We start from the raw sequence: 22180 nt of genomic DNA, 5'->3' as shown, positions 1-22180 counted from the left end.
GGTCCCTGGATGACTCTCCTTCTCTTTGGGAGCCCCACGCACCCCCTGCGGCAGCTCGGGCACCAGCCTAGGGCTGAGTTCCGCCCACAGCTCACCAGCTGTGCCGCCCAGGAAACCCAGAGCCTCTCCGAGCCACTCCCTGACTGACGTGGGACAAGGCGCCAGCACCGCCCAGTGGCTGCGAGGCTGCAAATGCCCGTGAGAGCCGGGATGGGTACCACAGCTGGTTGGGCCCCTGCCCCGCCCCTGGGCTCTGCCCCTGCAGCAGTCAGAATTGTCCGGAGCCCGCATCTTGGCTTCCGGGCCACAGGGCCAGCCGATGGGGTAGCTCAGGGCTGAGACACTGTCATCAGTCTCCTGCCCACTGTGCTGCTGACGCGGCGGTCCCCCAGTGCTCTCACCAAGCACCCCAGGGCGGGACGAGGGGCAGCACCAGGACCTCGTGACTCCAGCCCAGCTGCTCCCTCTCACCTCCCTGCACAGCCACCACCGGTCACTGCCACACCCCATCTCCAGACCTCCCCTTCCCCAGCTCACACCCACTACAGCCTGAATGACACCTGTCCCCACTGTGTCCGCTCACCCAGGCAAGCAGACAGCCCTGCCACCTCTGAGAAGGCCCTTCCTATGTCTCTAAGTCCTGCTGGTTCCTCGGTCACGTCCCTTGCCTCCATCCCCAGCCCGGCCCAGCCTCTACGAACCTTCACCGGGACTGTTCCCCTCCCCAAGTCAGCCAGCCCTTCCCAGGCCACCGCCCTCCCCAAGGGAGAAGACTCCAGTCTGCCTGGACAACCTGTCTTGCCCACGAGCCTGTGCCTAATCTGGGGACACAGGATGGAGCCAGGGCTGCCTTCCAGGGCCACAGTGGCCGCAGCACCCGCACATCTAAGTTTGAATAACCCCTCCCCACGGGGCTGAGGGAAACCACTTCCTCGGGGGTGTCCCCTGCAACCTGGCCTGGGCCTTTCATCCAGGTTCCCGGCCTCTCGGCTGGGGAGCTCGCAGACCTGAGGAACGAGAGCACGACCGGCCCTGGGATGGTCGAGGGGCTGCAGGCTGTCCTCTCCCCAACCCTGTGCAGATTCCGGGGCTGGCCTCTCCTTGGCCACTCTGTAGCATGGCATGGTGACCACGGGCAGTTCTAGAAAGATTCCCAACTGGCCAAGAGTTGAAACCTAGCTCTGCAAGCTGCTGACGGTGTGACCTTGAGCAGGTTACCTGGCCTCTCTGCAGTGGGGGGACGGTGCCTCCACCCTGATGCATCTATCAGGAGAATGACAGAGACAAAGGGTCGCATACATGCTGGGCTCCTGCTGGGGGCTGAATCCTGTACCCCTTGGAAAGATACGCTGACGTCCAACCCGCAGGACCTGTGAGTGGGACCTGATTTGGAAACAGGGTCTTCGCAAATGTAACTGAGTTAAGATGAGGTCATGAGGTGGGCCCTCACCCAATCCAGGGGCTGTGTGTCTTTATACAAAGGGCAAGTTTGGACACAGAGACCAATAGGTGTGCAGGCGGAAGGCCACGTGAAGACGGAGGATGGCACACACCATGCAGCGCCATGGCTGGCCAGCCACCCCCAGAGACTAGGAGGGAGTCTTCCCCGTGGGTTTCAGAGGGAAACCTTACGCACCTTGATTTCAGACTTCTGGTCTCCAGAACTGCGGGACGCATTTCTGTTGTGTGAGCCCCAAGCCGGGGCACTTCGTTAGGGCAGCCCCTAAGACCAGGGCCACGTGCGGGGAGCCAGGACTGGCCCGCCTCCCCTGAAGATCTCCGTCTGCCGTCGTCCCTGCTCCTTCCCCAGCATGCCAGCCTGTGCTGTCTTCTCTCCTCCTTGCCCCTCAAAGCCCTGGCCAGCCCCAGTGCCTCCAGGAAGGCTCTGGAACATCCCAGCCTCTCTCTGGACACCAGTCACATGCGGGCACCAAGCGACCCAGCATCTATTCTTTCCTAATTCAAGTGAAAGAAAAGTTTGCCCCAGTTTGGAGACTAATGAGCATCTGCACCCCCGACCCCATGAGATAATTAGGAATATTTGAGAACAAAGGGCAAAATTACTAAGCCAGACATGTGCTTCCTCTAGCACCTTGGGGTACCTGTTAGGCTTTCTCTACAATGACCCACCAGGACCACAGCGTTTGGGAGAGCCGTGACCACAAGCAGCTCCACCTTTCAGCCAGTTTGAAAATACTGGGGTCAAAAAAGATGCATCGGCCACTCACTGTCCGAGACTAAGAGTGAGGCAGCCCTGGGTCCAGGCCAGCTCAGCCACACACACGACCCTGGAAAGCACGTGTCCCTCCCCCAGGCCCTGGCTCCCTCTTGTCCATGAAAGGAGTTTGCCGGCCCAGCACCTGCACGTACAGCGGGGCAGGCGGGAGGCCCCACGGCAGGCACGCGGCAGGGCACAGCGAGCCCTGTTCCCGCACAGCGCTGCCGCCTCCCAGCAGGGAAGAAGCCTGGAGACCGTCCAATCCAACACCTTCCTCCACATGTGACAAAGGCCCCGACACAAAAGGCCACGCCCTCAGTCAGCCAACAGGACGGCCAGGTGATCCCAGCGTAAGAGGAGAAGCAGCGGCCATTCGCAGTGGCCCCAGCCTGGGGCCACGCCTCCACTGTGGCTGCCTGTGAGGGTCCTGGGAGCTTCTGAAGATCCCCAGGTCTGGACCCGCTCAGAGCAGGGACTGAAACACCGGGGGTGGGATCCAGACATCAGTGTTGTTGAAAACCGTCCAGATGCTTCTCATGTGCTGCCTGAGCTGGAACTGAGGGATACACAGAGGCTCCCACGTCTGGGCAGGTTCTGCGGCCTGAGCATGACCGAACCACCAAGCTAGACGCTACACTCTCAGGACAAACTCGACTGTGACTTCTGCCATCATGCACCATGGTAGGCAGTTTAAATGAATTCTGTGGACTCCTTATGACAGCAGCTGCAAGGCAGATTACTACATTTTACAAACGGGGAAACCGAGGCTCAGATATAAATGACTGGCCAAGGCAAGCTGTCTGTGGTTGGCTGTATAATGGTCCCCAAAGATGCCCAGGTCCTAATCCCTGGAAACTTCTAGGGTAAGGGACTTTGCAGGTGCAATCTAGCCAAGGGTCTCGAGATGGGGAGATTGTCCCGTGTGGTCCAGGTGAGCCCTAGATGTCTTCCTAAGAGGGAGGCAGAGGGAGATTCTACCGCAGAGGAGATGGTGACGTGAGCAGAGAGAAACTGGAATATGTCACCCTGTAGGATATGGAGGTGGAGAAAGGGGCCACAAGCCAAGGAATGCAGTTCTGGAAGACAGGCAAGGCCTCCACAAGAGCCTCCGCACAGAGCAGGGCACTGCAGCACCTTGACTTTGGCCCAGTGAAACGGGTCAGGACCCTGACTGCAGAACCGTGGGACGGCTGCATGCTGTGTTAAGCTGCCACATTGTGGTAATTTGTTACAAACGCCCCAAGAAACTTGTATATCTCTTTTCAAGTTCATCTCCCCACAAACGGGGCCCCTGAGGGCAGGGCTGTGTCACATATCTGGCACAAAGAAGGTGCCTCCTGCATGTGCAATGAGTGTGTGCGTGTTGGTGAGAGAGTGAGTGAGTGAGGGAACGAATCCAGCTGGCAGATAACCCATCTCCTAACAAGCACTTACTGAGCAACCCTTGGGCTCCTGGAGCCAACTCAGAACAACGTCTACACATCGAACAGAGCAGGTACTTAGTCTGCAGGAGGTGCCGGTTGTCTAGGTGAAGGCTTTGCTTAAATAAAGCCATTTCTTCAGCAAACAATCCACCTGGAAGGAGGTGGGACCCAGGGCGGCTCTTCCATTACCCCAGGCCCAGAAAGCCGAGGTGACAGACAGTGCCTGGCCCCTACACCCAGACATGTGCTGGGGGTGGGCCTGTGAGATGAGGGACTGGGCCAGGGAGGGCCCTGACAGGGAGAGGGGCATTTCCTTGGAAGCAGCACCTTTGTTCCAGGGCCCATTCTCTGTTGGGCACAGCAGGCACAGTGCCTGGGCCTACCGCGCTTGCAGGAACCCACAAAAATGTTTTGATTTTAATTCCGTTTCAGAATCAGAAGGAAAAAATACTATAATGATAATGAATATGTAATAAGGACAGGCTGGACTGTATCCGTCTTTAGACAAGACTGCCATAATTCTCTCTTTAATGAAGAAAGGGCCACGAAGGTTGAGTGCCCCAGGCCCAAAGGTCCTGATTTCCTCCACTCAGGGAATCCCCGAGTGGCCAGTGGACATTCGCAGGTGATGTGACTGTGGCCCCCGCAGAGCGTGCATCTCAGGAGTTGGCTGAGAAGCCTGTAGGGTTGTCTGGCCCTGTGGCGTCACCCGATGTTAAGTCTTCACCATGCAGGGCTGGGACACAGAGCAGGCCTCTAACCTTGCTCGGGAAGGCTGCTGAGGGGGCATCTGGTCCCAAAGGAGGAGGAGCTCATCAGGGAAGCAAGGGAAGAGGGAGTCTAACAGAGAGAAGGGGTTTGTGCCAAAGGCCTGAGATGCCAAAAAACATGGTGTGCTAGGCCAGTGTGGCTGAAGCATCACATGTCCTGCAGGAGAGGGGACATGAGGCAGTGAGTGCACTAGAGCCTCGAGGTGGGGGAAGCCTGGTGCAGGGTTCTACCATATTTGTGCCATTGACCAACTGGGCACCCTAGTGAAGCCACAAATCCTTCTCAGAATGATGTTTTAAGTGCATAAAACACTATACATAGGCTTGCAAAGAAAACTAATTATATTGAAATACTGTATGAAAATGTTGCAAAAATATAAATTTGTGATATAATAATATATACGTGTTTCTTTATTAACACACTAAACAACAAAATCTTATAAATACTGATTTCAAAGGGCCAATGAGTAAACACTATCCCAAGATCCTGGGACCAACTGCAGTGTGATATGAAAACTCCTGTGATTTGAGCTGGCGACACAGTCACAGGTACTACCAACACCTCTGTAGTTTATTGCCTACGTTAAAAAGTGAAGGAACTTGTACACTGAAAACTATAAAACATTGCAGAAAGAAATTAAAGAAGACCTAAATAAAGGGAAAGATACCCTGTGTTCAAGGATTGGAAAACTTAAATAGTAATTATATTAATATTGTTAAAATGTGACTACTTCCCAAACACAATCTCTATCAAAATCTTAACAGTGTTTTTATTTATTTATTATTTTTTGCAGAAATGGAATTGCAAGGGACCCTGAAGAGCCAAAACAGTCTTGGAAACAAAAACTAAATTGGAGGACTCATCTTCCCAATATTAGAACTTAAAACTACAAAGCTACTGTAATCAAAATAGAGTGGTACCAGCATAAGAACAGACATATAAATCAATGGAATAGAAATGAGTCCAGAAATAAAATTATGTGTCCACGGCCAACCGATTTTCAATAAGGGTACCAAGATCATTCAATGGGGCGAGAACAGTCTCTTCAACAAGTGTTGTTGGGACCATATGCAAAAAAATGATGTTGGACCCTTACCTCACATAATATACAAAAATTAACTCAAAAGGGATCAAAGACCTAAATATAAAAACTAAGCCATAAAACTCTTAGAAGAAAACACAGTGGAAAATCTTCATGACCTTGGATTTGGCAACAGTGTCTTAGATATGACATCAAAAGCAGAAGCAACAAAAGAAAAAATAGATGATACTTCACCAAAATTTTAAATTTTTGTGCACCAAAGAAACTATCAAGAAAGCGAAAAGAGAACCTACAGAATGGTAGAAAATATTTGCAAATCATATAAGGGTCTAGTCTCCAAAATATGTAAGGAACTCGAACAACTCAACAACAAAAAGACAAATGCTCAATTAAAAAATGGGAAAGGAATTGAATAGATACTGCTCTAAAGAAGATATACAAATGGCCAACGGGCACGTGAAAACGTATTTAACATCACTAACCATTAGGGAAATACAGGTCAAAACAACAATGAGATACCAGTTCACACCCACTAGGATGGCTGTAATAAAAAAAATAATAACAAGGTGAAAATGTGGAGAAATTGGAACCCTTATACACTGCTGATGGGAATGTAAAATGGTGAAGCTCTGTGGAAAACAGTTTGGTAATTCCACAACATGGTAAATATAAAATTACCAAATGACCCAGCAATTCTACTCCTGGAGGTATACCCAAAAGAATTTAAAACAGGTGTTCAAAAAAAACTTGTCCATGAATGTTCATAGCAGCACTACTCACAATAGCCAAAATGGGAAAACAACCCACATGTCTATCAACCAATGACTGTATAAACAAAATGTAGTCTGGCCATACAGTGGAACATTATTCAGCCGTAAAAAGGAATGAAGTGCTGATGGGTGCTACGACATAGGCAAGCCTTGAAAATATCAATACTAAGTGAAAGAAGCCAGGCACAAAAGGTCGCATATGCTGATTCCATTTATATGACACGTGTGGAACAGGTACATCTACAGGGACAGAAAACAGATTAGTGTCCCAGGGGTTGGGAGAGGAAAAGGGAACGTGAGTGACTGCTTGATGGCTGTGGGGTCTCCTTTGGGGGAGATAGAAAGGTCCTGGAACTAGGCAGTGATGATGGTAGGACAACATGGTCAATGTATTCGGTGGCACTGAATTGTATGATTTAAAATGGTAAGTTTTGTATTTTGTATATTTTACCACAATTTTTTTAAAAAATGGGCCAGTGGCCTGGCACGGTGGCTTATGCCTGTAATCCCAGCACTCTGGGAGGCCAAGGCTAGGAGTCTGAGGCTGCACTGAGCTGTGATCACGCCACTGCACTCCAGCCTGGGCGACGCAGCAAGACCCTGTCTCTAAAAGACAAAAATGAAAATAATCTTTTTAAAATGGGCCAGAGGAGGGAGGCAAGAGACGGTGTCACAGACTACTGGAGGGGGCGTCCTGACAAGAGATGGGGAGCCCAAGCCAGAGCCGCCCCTGCTAGAGAAGTGAGAGGGATCTGAGGAGTGTTTTCTGGAAAGCACAGTAGAACAGACAAGCACAAACAGGGTACAGACAGGCCTCGGGGCGGGGGGGAGACGGTTATAGCATAAGGAGGGACCATGTCTACTGGATGCTCAGCACAGTCCTGGCTGATGGCAACGGCCTGGCATCCTGACTGCTTCGTCCATCCACTGTCACTCACAAAACTGTCCCATTGGGGCCTTGAATTATATGGTCGCTCGGCTGCCCAAGAACTAGTTCTCTGCCTGCTCACATGAGGTAGGGGTCAGCAAAATCTCATCTGACAGACGACACTTGAGCGGCGTTTGGGTTCACTGTGCTCCCATCTGCTCTCCTACTAGGGTCTTCCCGGGCCACTGCCCAGCTGGGAGGTGGCAGTACCAGGATGTCTGCAGAGGGGAGAGTCACCCCCGGTCCCCTGGCACTGAGGATGGCGTGTGGTGGGCTTTGCTGTGACAGATGGACGCGGCTCTACATCCCACTTCCGCCCTCGTCAGCTGGCTGGCCTTGGCCTGTTCCTTGACCGCTCTGGCCTTAATTAGCCGCCTACAAAATCAGGACACTGAGGTCAACCTTCAGACACCGTCAGTGAGAGCGAGAGGAACGACACTCGGGGAGCTCGGAGCTCGAGCGGGCGCTGGGTCGATGGCGGGGGTGGCTCTTCCTCGGCTCTCTCTGGCCTCCCACCCTCAGGGGGAGGACAAAAGGAAATGAGCATTTCTGCTGAGTAATGCAGTAAAAAAAAAAAATCTTGGAGAAAGAAGACAAATCTTGACATCCTAAAGCATTTAACAGCACTAAATATTTTAGGGTAACCCACACAAAAGTGCACACACAGACACGCATGCTCCGAGATGACTCAACCCGCGTGGGATCCGATCCTGCATGAGGCCCCGCTCTGCAGCGGGACTGGGGAGCACAGCCGCAGGCACCAGATCCGGCAGGATGCCCAGCACAGCTGAAGGTCACTGTGGGTGTCCGAACACATTTCTAGGGTCTCCAGTATCACCCTCACGTGAAGACCCCCCCAGTGCCAAGGGAGTGGCATCACCATTCATAAATATTTAACAGCTGGAACACACCAGACTGCCGGAGACTGGAAAACAGACGGGCACAGGCGCACAAGGTCATTAGGATGTGAGAAGAAAATGCAAACCACCCTCAGGATAATGTGTGACAGGCAGGATACAAAGAGACACCCCCACTGGAGCATCCACTGCCAGCGGTAACGGCCATTCTGATGAGCCGGTCTCTGCTTCGGAGACGTTCTCCCAGCTCCGTGCCAGCCACAAATGACATTCACGTGCAGGGACGGCCCTGGAACGTCTCTCGACCCTGAGGGCAGCATGGTGCTGGGGAGGGGTGGCCGCACGGCCCACACCTTTCGCTCACAGGCAAGAGAGGCTGTGCGGACCCCTCAGGTCTCAGCTCTCTGTCATCGTAGCCACAAAGCACAGAGGGCAGGAATGAGCTCTGGTGCAACCTTCCTGTCACTGGCCTAACTATGGCCCCTCCACCTTGCAGGATGGGAAGGACAGCACTAAGAAGTGGCGCCCGCAGCACCCTGACATGCCTCTCTGCACAGGTGAGTGGGAAAGCGCAATCGAAAAAATGTTTAGGTTAGTTAATTTGAGAAACGCCTCAGCCAGTGTTTATTCTCAGCATAAATACACCTCCAATTAATTAAACGACTGCTTTCCTTGTTGACACTGCCCTCTCCGGAAGCCTAGGCTTTTGGCCGCCACTGGGTGATTCATCCCACCGTCCCTGCGTGGCAGAGTCCTCCAGAACCCTCTCCCCAGGCAGCAGTTACCTAGCAACCAGCCTAGCAACCTTGCAGCCAAGAGATTAATCCCGGAGTGATAATCATGAAGCAACATCCCAAAAGACATTTCCTTTCAAGGATGCCATCCAAAGGCCGATGAGGATGAGGTGCTCCTGAGCTACAAAAATTAGAGACAAAGGGGGACGTATTACTTACGTGACGCTTCAACATCCGACAGGCGAGATTTCATTCCTGAGATTCACACCGAGATGGAAAGGACTCAGATGATGGCTGGGCTAGGGAGCCTCTCAGAAGCTGTCCAGTCACCAACAGGACGAGGAAGACCCTGTCCCAACCGCAGCTGTGACTGAGCCCTGGTAGGAGGGGTGCACACGGCCAGGGAGGGCACGTCCTCCGTCTGGACCCTCCTCCGCACGTGCGCCTCAAGCACGGCGTGCCCCCACACGGCCCTCAACCAGTGCAAGCGCCACGTGGCAGCGGCACGCCTCATGGTGCATGCACTCAGGGGCCAGACATAACCGGGCAGTAAAAGGCTGGGAGAACATTCCAGAAGACTGAGCACTCTTAGCATTCCCAAAAGGCGCCAGCCCTTCTGATCCTTCCTGCACGGTGCTAGGATGCACCCCCACCAGAAACTCAGAGTACGCTAGAATCCCCTGGAGAACTTGTAAAACACATGTGCCCAGGGTCCAGAGTCCCCATGTTAAAATTGAACTTGGGTGACTCCGACTCAGGTGGCCCCAGGCACTTGGGGAAACAGCACTTTGGAGGCTGCCCTTCACACACACACTTCACAGCAGGTGGGCAGGGAGCCAGGTAAATCTCCTTCCCAAAGGGCCTTGGAGCAGGCGAAGGCAAGAGCGCCCTCGGAATGCGGCTGTTAGTGGCAGGAGTGCGGCCTGTGGGTGTTCTGGTCAAGCCGGCCGGCTGAACCGGGGCACCCACAGGCCGCAGCAAGGGCTCCTGCAGCCGGGCTGCGCTGGCTCCCAGCCTGCCTCTGCCATTCTCAGACCGTGTGGCCTTGGGCAGGTCTCCTGCCTGACTTGGTCAGAATCGACAAATAGCACCTGTCCAGGATTCACACCCACGTGTGGCCCAGAGAGACAGCTCACGCCAGTGACCTTGCTCAGCAAGCGAGGGACCCACAGGCAGAACCAGGAAAACTGGCCAAGTGCCCCATTCATGCGAGTCCCGCGGCACGGTTAGTCTTGCATTTTCTCATCAAGCTCTTACGGAGCGTGCACTGAGCGCCAGAGGGGAAAAGCCACGACGGAGCTCTCACCGTGGCTGGCACAGAGCAGCCCACGAGTAAGCTCCGCCTGCACAGAGAGTCCCTGCACCTTCGTTTTTGGCTGACATTCTTGGCTCAGGGGTCACCATGGCCTGGTTCCCTTCCCTGGGTCACCAACTCAGGTTGAGGGGCCTTTGCTTCACAAGGCCACCCCGCTGGACCTCACCAAGACACCTGCCACAGGCCTCATGCCCAAAGAGAAGCATGGGCCATCCCGGACCCTCAGAAGAGGGCACCTGTGGGGTCAGGGGGCTGGAGCCCGGGACTTACATGGAAGAAACGAGAAAAAGAGTGCTTACACGGGGCAGGGCTCCGGGGTACCCGAAGGCTGTGGGACAGGGAAAGAGGGTGTCACGTGCTCTGAGTGACTCAAGGCAGCAGATTGAGGGCCACAGGGTGGCAGTGCCTGGGAAGGGTTTTGAATTATCAGAGGGAAAGGACTTGTAGGAGCAGAACAATCCAACAGTGGGTGGGTCGCCTGTGGCTAAGACTCCTCGCGCAAACCTGTTCTCCAGGAGCGGCCAAAGGACCTCTGGTGCCACAGCTAAGAGCGGGTTGCCTGCCTCAGTTTCCCCTCGATTATAAAATGGAAATAGATAGTAATGGTGCCTGTCTCGTGGGATGTTGACAAAGATTCAACGAGATAGTAAGCACAATGGGTGGCACACTCCCTAACTCTCAGAGGCTGTGACTGCCTGAAGACAAAGGGCAGTGGAAGCACAGCCAGAGTGAGGCTGGTCACAACCGAGGGGGACCCAGGAGGCTTCCCGGGGAGGTGCTGTCTGAGCCAGCCCTGAGAGGGGGACTGGGGCAAGGGGAGGTGTGCATGGTGGGAGGCATGGTGGAAGGTGCTGGCTTTGCAACCAGCCCCCCGGGACCACTTGGACTCAACACCCCCTGCTGTTAAAGGGGCCAGTGAAGGCCCCTTCAGGTGGTCATGAATCACAGAGGAGGCCATGGAAACTAAGCACAGGCACACACCCTGCAGGTCTGTGTCTCAGACTAGGGAAACGGCGCATCAGTGCAACCATCTGCTGAGCACCTACTGCATACATCGCCCTCTCAGACAGCCAGAGGAGAGCAAGGCAGGACTGCCACCAGCAGCCAGTCTACAGGGACAGGCACAGGTGTCTTAGGTCTTCTGAGCCCTTGGGGTCTGGGTCCCGGCTGTACCTGCCGAGAGCCCTGGTAACAAATATGTGTCATCCATGCCTTAGGCGAGAGACCTGGGGACCTGCTTCAGGTGATGGTGCAGGAAAAGCACAAATTAAGGATGCCACGGTGCTTTGGAAACTGCCAGAGGTGGGGGCAGAGCCTGGCACACGACACATACTCAACAGATAAAGGAATAGCCACTCCAGTGCCACACGGCTCCCTGCTCTGTGGGGACCTGAAATGCCAGGGTTGGGGGAAGCAAAGGTCAGAGCAGGCACGAGAAACCCAGACATACCCAGACATCCAGATGGTGTCCAGCCGTCAGAATGCAGGCCAGGGTGACCGTGAAATCCAGGTCACTCCTGCCTCGGCCAGGGGGCAGCAGCCGATCTCAGGGTGAGCCGATCACACGCTGACCCCACTGGCTAGAGTGGAAGAGGTGCTGACCTCCGGCCTGCCTATGTCCTGGCCGTGAACCTCAAGCACATGTGAACTGCTGAGCCAGGAGCCACCCAGAGAGCGTCTCGCACACCAGCAGAGACCACAGGCAGGGACTGCCCTGCGCCTCAACTTCCCCTCTGCAAGATGGGCACTACGCATAGTCGCTGTTCTCAGTAGGCAGGAGGTGGAGGGTTGCTGGGAGGACTGGATGAGTTGACACAAGTAAACTCCCACAGACAGAGAAGACGACGCATTGTGGGGTCCACTGCGCCCGGCAGGCCCCGAGAGGCAATGCGGGGCCGCGGGAGGAGCAGGGACCCCAGGTCAGAGTGACAGGACTTTCCCTGTCACTCCACGGAGCCCCTCACCTCCCCGCTTCACTTTCATCTGTTAACCAGGATGGTCCCCAGGCCCACCCGCCTTCTGTAGTTGACAAGGTTATCACAAAGATCAAACAGGATGCCCTGTGCCAAGGTGCTCTGGAAACTGCAGGGTATGGGGTGTGGGAGCCCCATGGGCCATGGAACAAGCAAACTGCGTGCACATCCAAGTGGGGTGTGACCAGAGAGCCACCCAGGGCCACTCTTCAAGCCCTGGAGACCCCCTCATGTCCCTCAGCTCACCCCTTTAAACCTGGGCGAGGGCCACCATTTTACCTTCTTTCTAGTGTTTCCCAAAGAATGAGTTTCCAGAAGACGAATATCCAACTTGTTCCTCACCCAGTGCCGCCTCAGAGGCCATCCCGCCTGTGGGGAAGGCTCCTCCCACCCGAGCCCGACTGGAGCCTGGGCCCTCTCAGCAGCTGTCCCTCAGTCCCATCAGCAGGGGACAGGTGGACGGTGCACACAGGGCTCTGAGCCAGACCGCCTCAGGTCCTGGCTCTGCCACGAGAGCTGTGACCACTCTGCCTCAACTTCCCCCTCTGTAAAATGGGTTATATGGATCACACTGACCCCCGGGAGCACTGTTTGGATGAGCTCACATAGGTAAAGGGCCCAGAAGCCTGTCTAGCAAGTAGCAAGTGCTGTGCGTTAACATTTTGTCATTGTCTGTTTTCTTCCTAGAACTGCTAGGTAAACATTTTAATGTTTGGTGTTTAAAACCTTTGTCTAAAAGAAAGTTTATGGGTGGGTTTTCCCCATTATAAAAATAAGTAACACATGATCATTTTGAAAGATGAAAAGAGAAAAGAATTTTAAAAAACCACATGGATAACATCTTGGTGAGTAGCGGGAAGCTGCCTGGTTCATGCAGCTGGGATCTGCCCAGATGAACACTGTCACATCCTGTTTCCTGTAGGTCATCTCTGCAGCTCAGCAGACCCCTCCTGGGGGCAAAAGCAGCATCTCACCCCCGACCCCATGGCCACTCACCTTAAACCTCTCGGTGACACCCTCAGTGATGCTGACGGTGAACTCAGCGATTTTGGGAGGACGTGCTTTCCCCTTCTTGCGCTCAGGTTCATATTCAGTCTTGGTTTTCACGACCACCTTTCCCAGGAGACAGAGAAGCAGAAGGTCAGTGGCACAGCCAGATGCATTAGGACACATCTGCCCAAAGAGGGGGTCCGGGAACTCTTATGTTCAAAGTCACCATTTCGCCAGGAAGTAATTCACAAAAGGAATGAGAACAGGCCCTACTTACTGGAACTCTCCTCTCCCTGTGCCAGGACTTTTCAGGGACATTACCCGTTAATATCCTGATAGCAACCCCAGGAGGGAAACATCATAACTGAGGGGCAGAGAAGCTAAGCTCACTGGCCAAGGTCACGTGGCTAACAGGTGGCAGGGCAGGAATGCAGTGTGGCATCTGACTCCTGACCCGGCAGAGCTCCCTCCGCCCAGCAGAGCCAAGGCCCGGGAGTCAGGAGACCCGCCTGCTTTGTTTTGGTCTTCATGTGCCGCCACGGGCGTAAGGAGAGACGCTCCAAGCGCTCCTCCACATCCCTGCAGGACTCGGCCGAAGGAGCAGGCCGCCAGCCCGTCAGCAAGGAGATCTGGGGTTGGCCTCCTCGTCTGCACGCCGCATCCCCTCTCCTCTGCCTCAGCAACTTGCCCCCAAAGGGTCTCCCTGCCCTCACTCCCCCACCCCCACTGCAAGGTGGGAGCTGTTTTTCCAATATGGAAACTGACTCTCACCTCTGCCCGGCACAGACCCCAACCCTGTGTCCCCACCAGCTCCAGATGGACCATGATGCCCCGTGTGGCCCTGGCCTCACCGGCACTGCCCCATCACACTCTGTTGACAGGGACTGTTTACGTCTCTGTCCCATTGGAGAGGGAGGTGTTTCCAGAGCAGTGTTGAGGGGTGACATAGCTCTGATCCCCAAACCCCACTCCCCAGAGCAAGTGCCTGGAGGGCTGCTGGATGGGGGAGAGCCAGCCGGCCCCACTCTCTGCATCCCCAAGTGAAGATGCCCCTTCAGTGGGCATGCACGGTTTGGAGGAGACACCTGCTCTCTAAGGCAGAGAGAATCCAGCGACTCAGGATGGTCAGTCCCGGGAAGGCAGCTGGAGGGACTCTTAGCTCAAGCTGTGACCCCTGAAGCCAGCTTCAGGGAGCAGGAATGGGGTCAAGTGGCCCGTGCCAGGTGTCACTGAAAAATGATCCCAAGAGCCAGAACCCTTGTAACCACACTCCTGGACTCGCTCCCTTCCACGGCCTCACCCACGCTGGAGGAGGGGTGCCCACCCTGCGAAGCACCCGTGTCTTGAGGCAGTACTTGAGTGCACTTTGCCATCCTCAGATCCCAGCGGTGCCCAGCTAGCTGTATGAGCACACACTGGCCACCTGGAGCCACTTCGCTCGCCTGTGAAATGGGAGCCCGCCGTGTCCTCAGGCTACTGTGAGGATGAGGAAGCCGTGGAACCCTCAGCCCAGCGTGGGAACTTGGGCAATATTCCGCTGATCTGGATTCTATCTCCATCTGTCGCTAAGTGGCTAGGTGGCCTTGGACAGGTCCCTTCCACTCTCTGTGCCTCCATGTCCACATCCGTACACTGTGGGTCACATTGGTAGTTACAAGAGTTCAACCTGGAAAGCTCACGGAACAGTTCCTGGTTCAGAATAAATACGTGCCCACCGCACATCAGGTGAGAGCCCTGATGTTGCTGCCAGCTGTGACCACTGCTGCTGTCGTGCCTCCAGCACCTCGACACTTAGTACACATTCTCAGAATGGATTCTGTTTACAACCCCTCATAAGCCATGCCACCTGGGACAGGTGACTTTGTCTCCCTGAACCCTGGCTGTTAGTAACTCGCTGCTGTTGTTCAGGCTAAGAGACGTCTTGTGTGAGAGACGTTTGGCTCCAAGCAGGGCAGAGTGAGGCACTGCCAGAAACTTCTGCATCCTGGAGGACTGTAACCTTCAGCCAAGTGACCTTGGGCATGGCCCACAAACTCTCTGAGACTCAGTTTCCTTATCTGTGATCTTGGAAACCTTCTAGCCCAACCATCAGTCCCTGCTGGAATTCCCTTCTCTGGAACACCCTGCCGGATGGCCCCTTTGTTCCACTATTTCCAGGGATAGGACACTTGTTACCTTTTGGAGCTACCTAAACTACCCCTGCTTGGCCAGGGTTTCATACCTGCCCAAATCCCTACACCTTGTATAAACCCACGGTGCAGACGGTTCTGGAATGGAACAGACCGAGGGCGAAAGAGGAGGCTCAGGCCAAGCAGAGGGGATCACCTGACAGAGGTGCTGCCTTGGGAAACAGAACTCCTGGCGCCAGCACCACACTCCGCATCTGAGCAGCTGAGGGGCCAAGGCAGCAGGGGAGGTGGGGGCCGCGGGGCCAGGTTCGCCAACAGGACAAGTCTGATGCCTAGACAGGGAGGGGGGAGTGCTCGGTCAGCCCTGCCCCTTCTGCAAAGCCCAGCCTGGACCACAGTGCCCCAGAAGGACCCCATCGAGGCCTAGGGGGCATGGATGTGACCAGCTGAACCCCCTTTCTCTAACTGCTGCCAGCCTCTTCCCTCCCCTGCCTCCCCCCACCCAAAACACAGACAATAGAGTTGGGAGCTGAGCCAGCCTCTCAAGCATCCACCCTAGGAATACAGGACCCACCACAGGGGCTCCCCCCACTCGCCCCTGCCTCTGGCCAGCAACCACCAACTTTGCAGAATGAACACAGAGCCTGACTCAGACCTCTTCACCAGGGACCAATGAGACAATAGACATAAAAGCACTTCGGGCAATAAAGTGAGCTTGTTCGTGGCAGGGGTGGTTTTTAAGCAGCGAGAGAGTAGGAATGGATGCTGTGTTTGCAGTTTGAGATCTGAGTTTTACAATACAATTGTCTAGACTTCCAATGACGTATTTGCCTTTTTAAGTGTTAACTCTTGAAAATATTATCCTTAATGGATACAAACTACTCGATTGGAAGCTGCAGTCAAGAAAAGACAGGATTCTTTAAATTCAGCAAAAAACACTTTGGGGAAGGCTGATGAATGGCTGTTCCCAGTCACACTAGTACTGAGCGAGCCCAGATACTGATTTGGAGATTTCGAAGAAGGAACAAAGAGAAGGAGGCCGCCGAAGAGCCCACACCCTCCTGCACCCAGTGCGGTCTGGCAGGGGTGGGCGAAAAGGGCCGGGAGGACAACTGAGCACTGAACGAGGCCGGTCTGGCCAAGGAGAGGGCTTCCCGCCTCCGTGGGGCAGACTGGGTGGAAACTGCACCCCCCGGGGAGACCCAAGAGGCAGCCACGCACCCCTGGGCTCGCCCAGACCCAGAGCCCCTGGTGCCGCGGGGCAACGGAGGAGCGGGCCGCTGGGGGCCGGGCCGCTCACCGACAGGACTCCCACAAAAATCCAGAAGGGACCTTTCCCCACCGCGTTCCATTGTCAGGACAGGCTGTCATCTAGGGCAGGGGCCCCGACGTCACCTGATCCAGAATCCCGCGCGGGCACATTGTCCTCGCCCGGCTTCCTCCTGCTGCCAGAGCGCGCCCCCACTTCGCGTCCCCAGCGCACGCGGCGCGTTTCTTTTGTTGCGGTTTCGGGCCAAGATTTCGGGGTGCGCACCCGGCGGGGTGGGGGTAAGGGGGGCCCTTACCTTATCCGGGGGCGGGAACTGCAGTTGATTGACATCGAGGGGCGTCATCAGAGGAATGGTGTCGAAGCCATCCTCCAGCAGCGACTGCTTGGCGCCCTTCTCCGCGAAATTGTTCCCCAACTTCACCATGGTTGCGGGGACCCGAGGCTGCAGCCTGCGGACGGAGGGCCGGGCGGGAGTCACCGGGAGCAGGACCCGGGCGGGGCGGGCGCACGCGGGCTCCCCACGCCCTCCGCTGTCCCGGGCTAGTCTCCGCGGAGGGGTCGTGAGGACGTGGCGGTCACGGCCATATGGGGCGGGGGGGTGCCGAGGATCTACGGACCGGACTGTCGTCGCCCGGGCGCTGGGGCGCTCAGCAGCTGGGGAAGGGGGCGCCGCCCCTGCACAGCCCGACTAGACGAGTCCGTCATCCGGGGCCGCTGCGCCCGGGTGGCCCGCCCGTCCACCCCGTGCATCCGCTCGGGGAGATGCACATCCCCCAGGCCCGCTCCCCGGCGGCAAGGCCCCGGCCCCGGCCCCGCGGGGCCTGGCCGGCCGCACTCACCCGCGCCGGCGCCGGCAGGTCTGGCTGCGCGCTCCGAGCCTCCGCGCCGCCCGCGCCCGCTCGCAGCAATGGCGGAGGCGGCGCCGGGCGGGGCAAGGAGCCGGGGCTGGGCGGCCGCCCCCTCCTCCCCGCGTGGCAGCCTCCCTCCCGCCGCCCCCGGGGGCGCCTCCGCGCTGCCGCAGCGGTCGCACAAAGCAGCGCGGGGCCGGGGAGGGGCTGGGGCGCAGGGGGACGGGACAAGGGCCCGAGGGACCAAGCGACCCCCGAGGCGGGGTGGAGAGAGGTGCGGGCCCGCAGTCGCGCCGCGCCCACCTGGGGGTCCTCAAGGCGGCCGGGAGGGCGCGTCCCTGATGGGGGGCGCGCGCGGGCAGGGAGGATGGAGCTCCTCGGGGTGCGGGAGCAGCGCTCTCCGAGAGCCGGGTGGGGCTGCTCCGGGGCGCGGGGCGTATTCAGGGCAAACGGGGCGCTCGGCGAGCCTCGCTGGAGCGCGGGGAGAGCTTGCTAGAGTCTGGTCGGAAGAGAAGGCGGGAGTCCCCCCACTGCGGCCGCCGCCCAAGCGCAGAGGGGACCGCTTGAGCGATGCCGGGACTGGAAAGGCGGCGGGGTCGTTCTGGCCTGACCCGCGCCGCTCATCCACCCCCTGCGTGCGGCCGCTATCGCAGCTGCCCAGATGAGGAACCGTTTTGCGGCCCTCCAAGCCGCTTGCCCAGCCTGCAGGACTCACCGGTGAAAGGCGTGTGGGAGGGAGGCGAGCTGGGCGCGGGCCTGCGCCCGGAGGACGCGCTGCTGCCCGGGCACCTGGGCCACGCGCTGGGCACCGCCAGGGCAGAGGAGGCGACTCCGAAGTCGTTATTGTCACACCCTTTGCTCAGGTTTCCCCTTTGCACTGGCGAGGGTCTGAGGCCAGGGGTTTTCAATCAGCCAACTGAGATCAGGAGAACGCGGGGAATGAACCGAGAAAGTGGAGCAGCCGCTGCAGAGCCTGAGCCAGCCCCAGGCCCACTCTGGGAATTTGCCATGAGTGCCCTGGTTTCAAAATCCTCAGGAGGGCCAGCTCATTTTGACAGGAGACTGAATATCTCCTCTTAACACGCCCAGGGTCTAAGCTACCTTTGATAGCAGGTCAGCCCAGCCAGGGCCCAGGCTTGTGGCCACCCTGGGTAAGACCAGGAGGGCAGTTGTCTCAGGCTCTGGTCCCTGCCATAGGCCTTGGGGAACCACTGAAGCCACCTCTCTGGCACTCTGGTACCTTCCTGCAGCAGGGAAGAAGAGTAGTTAGAAATCTGCCCAGGTACCAGTTTGTAGGTGTCAAGAGAAAGAAACCCTGTAGGCTTAGGCAAGGGAATGGCTTTTTCCCATCTCAGGCCCAAGCATTTTCTAGAACCCAACACACACACACACACAGTCCCACACAGGGAGGAGCAATTTGGGGCCTCTCCCTCTCCCTGGAAGACTCCACCAGCTGAGGAGGACAAAGGCAGGAGGACCCAGGCTGTGCTGAGGCAGACAGTGGGCAGTCCAGTTTCTGCCTGTTCACTGTTTTGAGCTCTCTTGGGTTCTGACTGGTGCTGGTCACTGGGTCTCCGCTGTTTCATCCTGTGTGCTTTTCTTCCTCTGCTAATTATGTCTGGGCCCTGGGAAGGGCACGGGCAATGCACCAGACACACTGCCTGCCCACAAGGAGCTTAGGGCCAAGGGAAATAAAATGACAAGTCTCTGGGCCGAGCAGTGGGCCTGGGAGGGAAAGGCCACCTCTCCTGCTAATAGGGAGAGAACCAGGAGGCTGTGGATGGAGCATGCACCTCCACAGGGAGGCCTGAGAAAGGTGTGTGCAGGGAAGGCATGCCAGGTGGGGGAACAGAGCATGCAAAGTGCATTAGCTTCCTGTCGCTGCTAGAACAAGTAACCACAAACTAGGTGGCTTAAAACAAAAGAAATGTGTTCTCTCCCAGTTCTGGGGGCAGAAGTCCAAAATCAGGTGTCAGCAGGGCCTCACTCCCTCTAGAGGCGGTAGGGGAGAGCCTGTTCCTTCCCCTTCCACTTCCGGTGGCCCCAGGCATTCCTTGGCTCCTGGCTGTGTGGCTCTGATTTCTGCCCTCACTACTCCAATCGCATGGCCTTCTTCTCCCCTCTGTGTGGCTCTCTCCCTCTGTGTCTCTTACGAGGACTCTCATCACTGGATTTAGAGCCTACTTGGATAATCCAGGATAAGGTCCCTCTCTCAAAATCTTTAACTCAATCACATTTTTGTCATATAAGATAGCATCCACTCTTTCACCATGTAAGGTAACAGGTTCCCGGGGTTAGGATGTGGCTATGTCTTTTGGGGGCCACCATTCAGCTCCCTGCAGGCATTAAGCCTGCCATGGCGCAGTGATTCAGGGAACCCAAGTAATTGACAGGGGGCTACAGAGATGAGGTTGAAGAGGCCACAGTCACATAAATGGGAAGGCTGAAGCTGTGAGGATGGTTGTGGATACAAAGGTGTCAGGTATTTGTACAAATACGAATGTGTACGAAAGTGAAATGATCAGGACTTGGTCTCCCCACAGACCCGAATTTCATCCTAACACCAACGGTTTGATTCCAAGGATCACAAAGGATTTTTGACACGTATTCATTTTTCTAAATGACTCTTTTAGGGATACTTCCAGGGTTAGGGATCTCAGGGACAAACCCATCACTGCTTGGACAATTGAAGTAACTCCTCCCCACAACTTCCTTCCACAGGGCAGCCAGATGCTGCATGGTGACACTCAAGGCCAAGCTTGTCATTTCAAAGTCCAAACCTTTTAGCAACTTCTCTTGTCCCACTGGTTGAAGTCCAGACTGTCACAGCAAGAGGCAATGTGACACAGTGGCTAAGCCATGGCCTGATTTTGGTTTTGTTTTTTTTGGTGTTTTTTGAGATAGAGTCTTGCTGTGTCGCCCAGGCTAGAGTGCAGTGGTGTCATCATAGCTCACTGCAGCCTCAAACTCCTGGGCTCAAGAGATCCTCCTGCCTCAGCCTCCCCAGTAGCTGGGACTACAATCACACACCCCCATGCCCAGCCAATTTTTCTATTTTTTGTAGAGGTGGGGTCTCACTCTTGCTCAAGCTGGTCTCGATCTACTGGCCTCAAGCGATCCTCCTGCCTCGGCCTCCCAGAGAGCTATCATGCCTGGTCCGTGACCTGATTTTGAATCCTCTCTCCCTCTTCCTGGCTGTGTGACTTTGGGCAAATTGCTCAAACTTTCTGTGCCTCAGTTTTCCCACCTATGAAATGCAGATAATAATGCCTTTATCATAGTGGTGTTGTAAGACTCAAATGAGTTATTATTATATTTTTTTCAAAAACAGTGCCTGTTTTGGCTATTACTATTACTTTGACCTCTAATTCTGTACCCCTGGGGTCTCTATTCTTAGCAGCCTATACTGGAGCCAGGACAAGGTGATCAACACATTTCATGGTTATATGGTTAGTGCTCAGAGTGACAAAGGTGACTATTCCCCAAAGTCCAGTGAGCCTCTTTGTAGCTCAGAGAAGTCCAGTGACTAGTTGCAAGCCCCACAGTTCCCCGCAGAGGGAGGACAGGCTGCAGGCTCTAGTCGGACTTCCCCACAAGCAGCCCAACACCTGGCACAGGTGAGTGCCGCGCGGGGTGGGTGGCCACCCAGGGCCGTCGGCACATGGAGATTTGGTGGTGGCTGCAGGAATCAGCTGCGGGTCGGCCCCGCGTGTCCATAGCTGGCCATGTTGATCCAGATGTGCTTCGTCCAAATGTCTTTTTTAAAAACCGAGACATAATTCACATGCCACAAATATCACCATTTTAGTGTACACTTCACAGTTTTCAGTACACTCACAAAGTTGTGCAACCCTCACCGCTAATTCCAGAACATTTCATCATCCCATAAAGAAACCCTGTACCTGAGAATAGTCACTCCCCATTATCCCCTGCCCCAGCCCCTGCCAGCTCCTAATCTGCTTTCTGTGGATTTGTCCGTCCTACACACATCTTCATTTCTGATGGCTGTAAGTTTCTCTGGTCTGCTTCTCAATTCACAGAGTCAACCAGCACACTGACATGGACCAGGGAGAGAAGTTAGACTCCATCTTTGTGCACGTGGGGAAATCCATTTGTAATATGAAGAATCAGCCCATTTGGGTGGAGTCATCCCTGTCTCTCCTTGAACCCTGTACTCTAGCCAAACTCCCCATTCCCCAAGCACCTGCCTTTGTGAACACTGCCTCCTTTGCCTGGAAAGCCTTCCCCACCCCCTTGTCCGTTTGGCAAACTCGTATTGATAGTCCAAAGCCCAGACCCAGTGTCACCTCCTCTTTGAAGCCTGGCCTTTCTGTATGCTTCTCTGTCCTGGGGTCTGGGTGTTTATGTCTCTTTCTAGATCATGAGCAAATCCAGGCAGAACAACGTGATCTTTCATTTCCATATCCTGCACGTCTAAAACAGGCCCAGTATACCGTAAATAATCAAGAAATGTTTGTTCAATTGGATAGGCACCCACTTATTTTACACTCCCAATAAATTCACACGTTTAAAGTGTAAAGCCAAGTTCAAATGTGTAGTAAGAAAATTCATGGCCTAATTCACACTGAAGGCAGGGTTGCCTATGACATCATTGTGACATTCTCTCGCCTAGACTTAATCTTACTGCAAAATGCTCATTTGTGGGAAACTCCAAACGTTAATATTTAAAATACATGATATATAAATGAAATCATAAACACAACCACTAATGGTCTCCAGTGTTTTACTGACCTCTGGACTTCCTGGCACTTGGACACATGAGGTGCTCAGTAAATGGTTAAGGAATGGAAAGACCATGTTTTTGTTTCTTTGCTTATACTCATAGAAACTGAGTAAATACTATTATGGGACTCTAAGTCATTTAATGACCTGTTATGTATTGAGACAGAG

The 22180-nt window shown here is 55.1% G+C and overlaps 1 protein-coding gene across 2 annotated transcripts in view; it reads right to left on the bottom strand.

The window, feature by feature from the left end:
* LOC105825156 (neuron-specific protein family member 1) overlaps positions 1–17418 on the bottom strand; it is a 28122-nt gene extending 10704 nt beyond the window's left edge. The window contains exons 1-3 of one of the 2 annotated variants that reach the window (XM_012662848.1): positions 17261–17418; positions 16717–16870; positions 13029–13145 (exon numbers count right to left, since the gene is read on the bottom strand). In XM_012662848.1, the coding sequence (XP_012518302.1) occupies positions 13029–13145; positions 16717–16845 (246 nt within the window). In that variant the 5' untranslated portion in view covers positions 16846–16870; positions 17261–17418. The remainder of the gene's footprint in view (positions 1–13028; positions 13146–16716; positions 16871–17260) is intronic. The other variant, XM_012662849.1, reaches the window with a different exon arrangement.
* Between the last annotated feature and the right edge of the window lie 4762 nt (positions 17419–22180).

This window comes from Propithecus coquereli, unplaced genomic scaffold, assembly GCF_000956105.1.
Source record: "Propithecus coquereli isolate 6110/MARCELLA unplaced genomic scaffold, Pcoq_1.0 Scaffold785, whole genome shotgun sequence".
NCBI lineage: Eukaryota > Metazoa > Chordata > Mammalia > Primates > Indriidae > Propithecus > Propithecus coquereli.
Note: the sequence above shows the minus strand (reverse complement) of the source record. Positions and strands in the feature narration are given on the sequence as shown.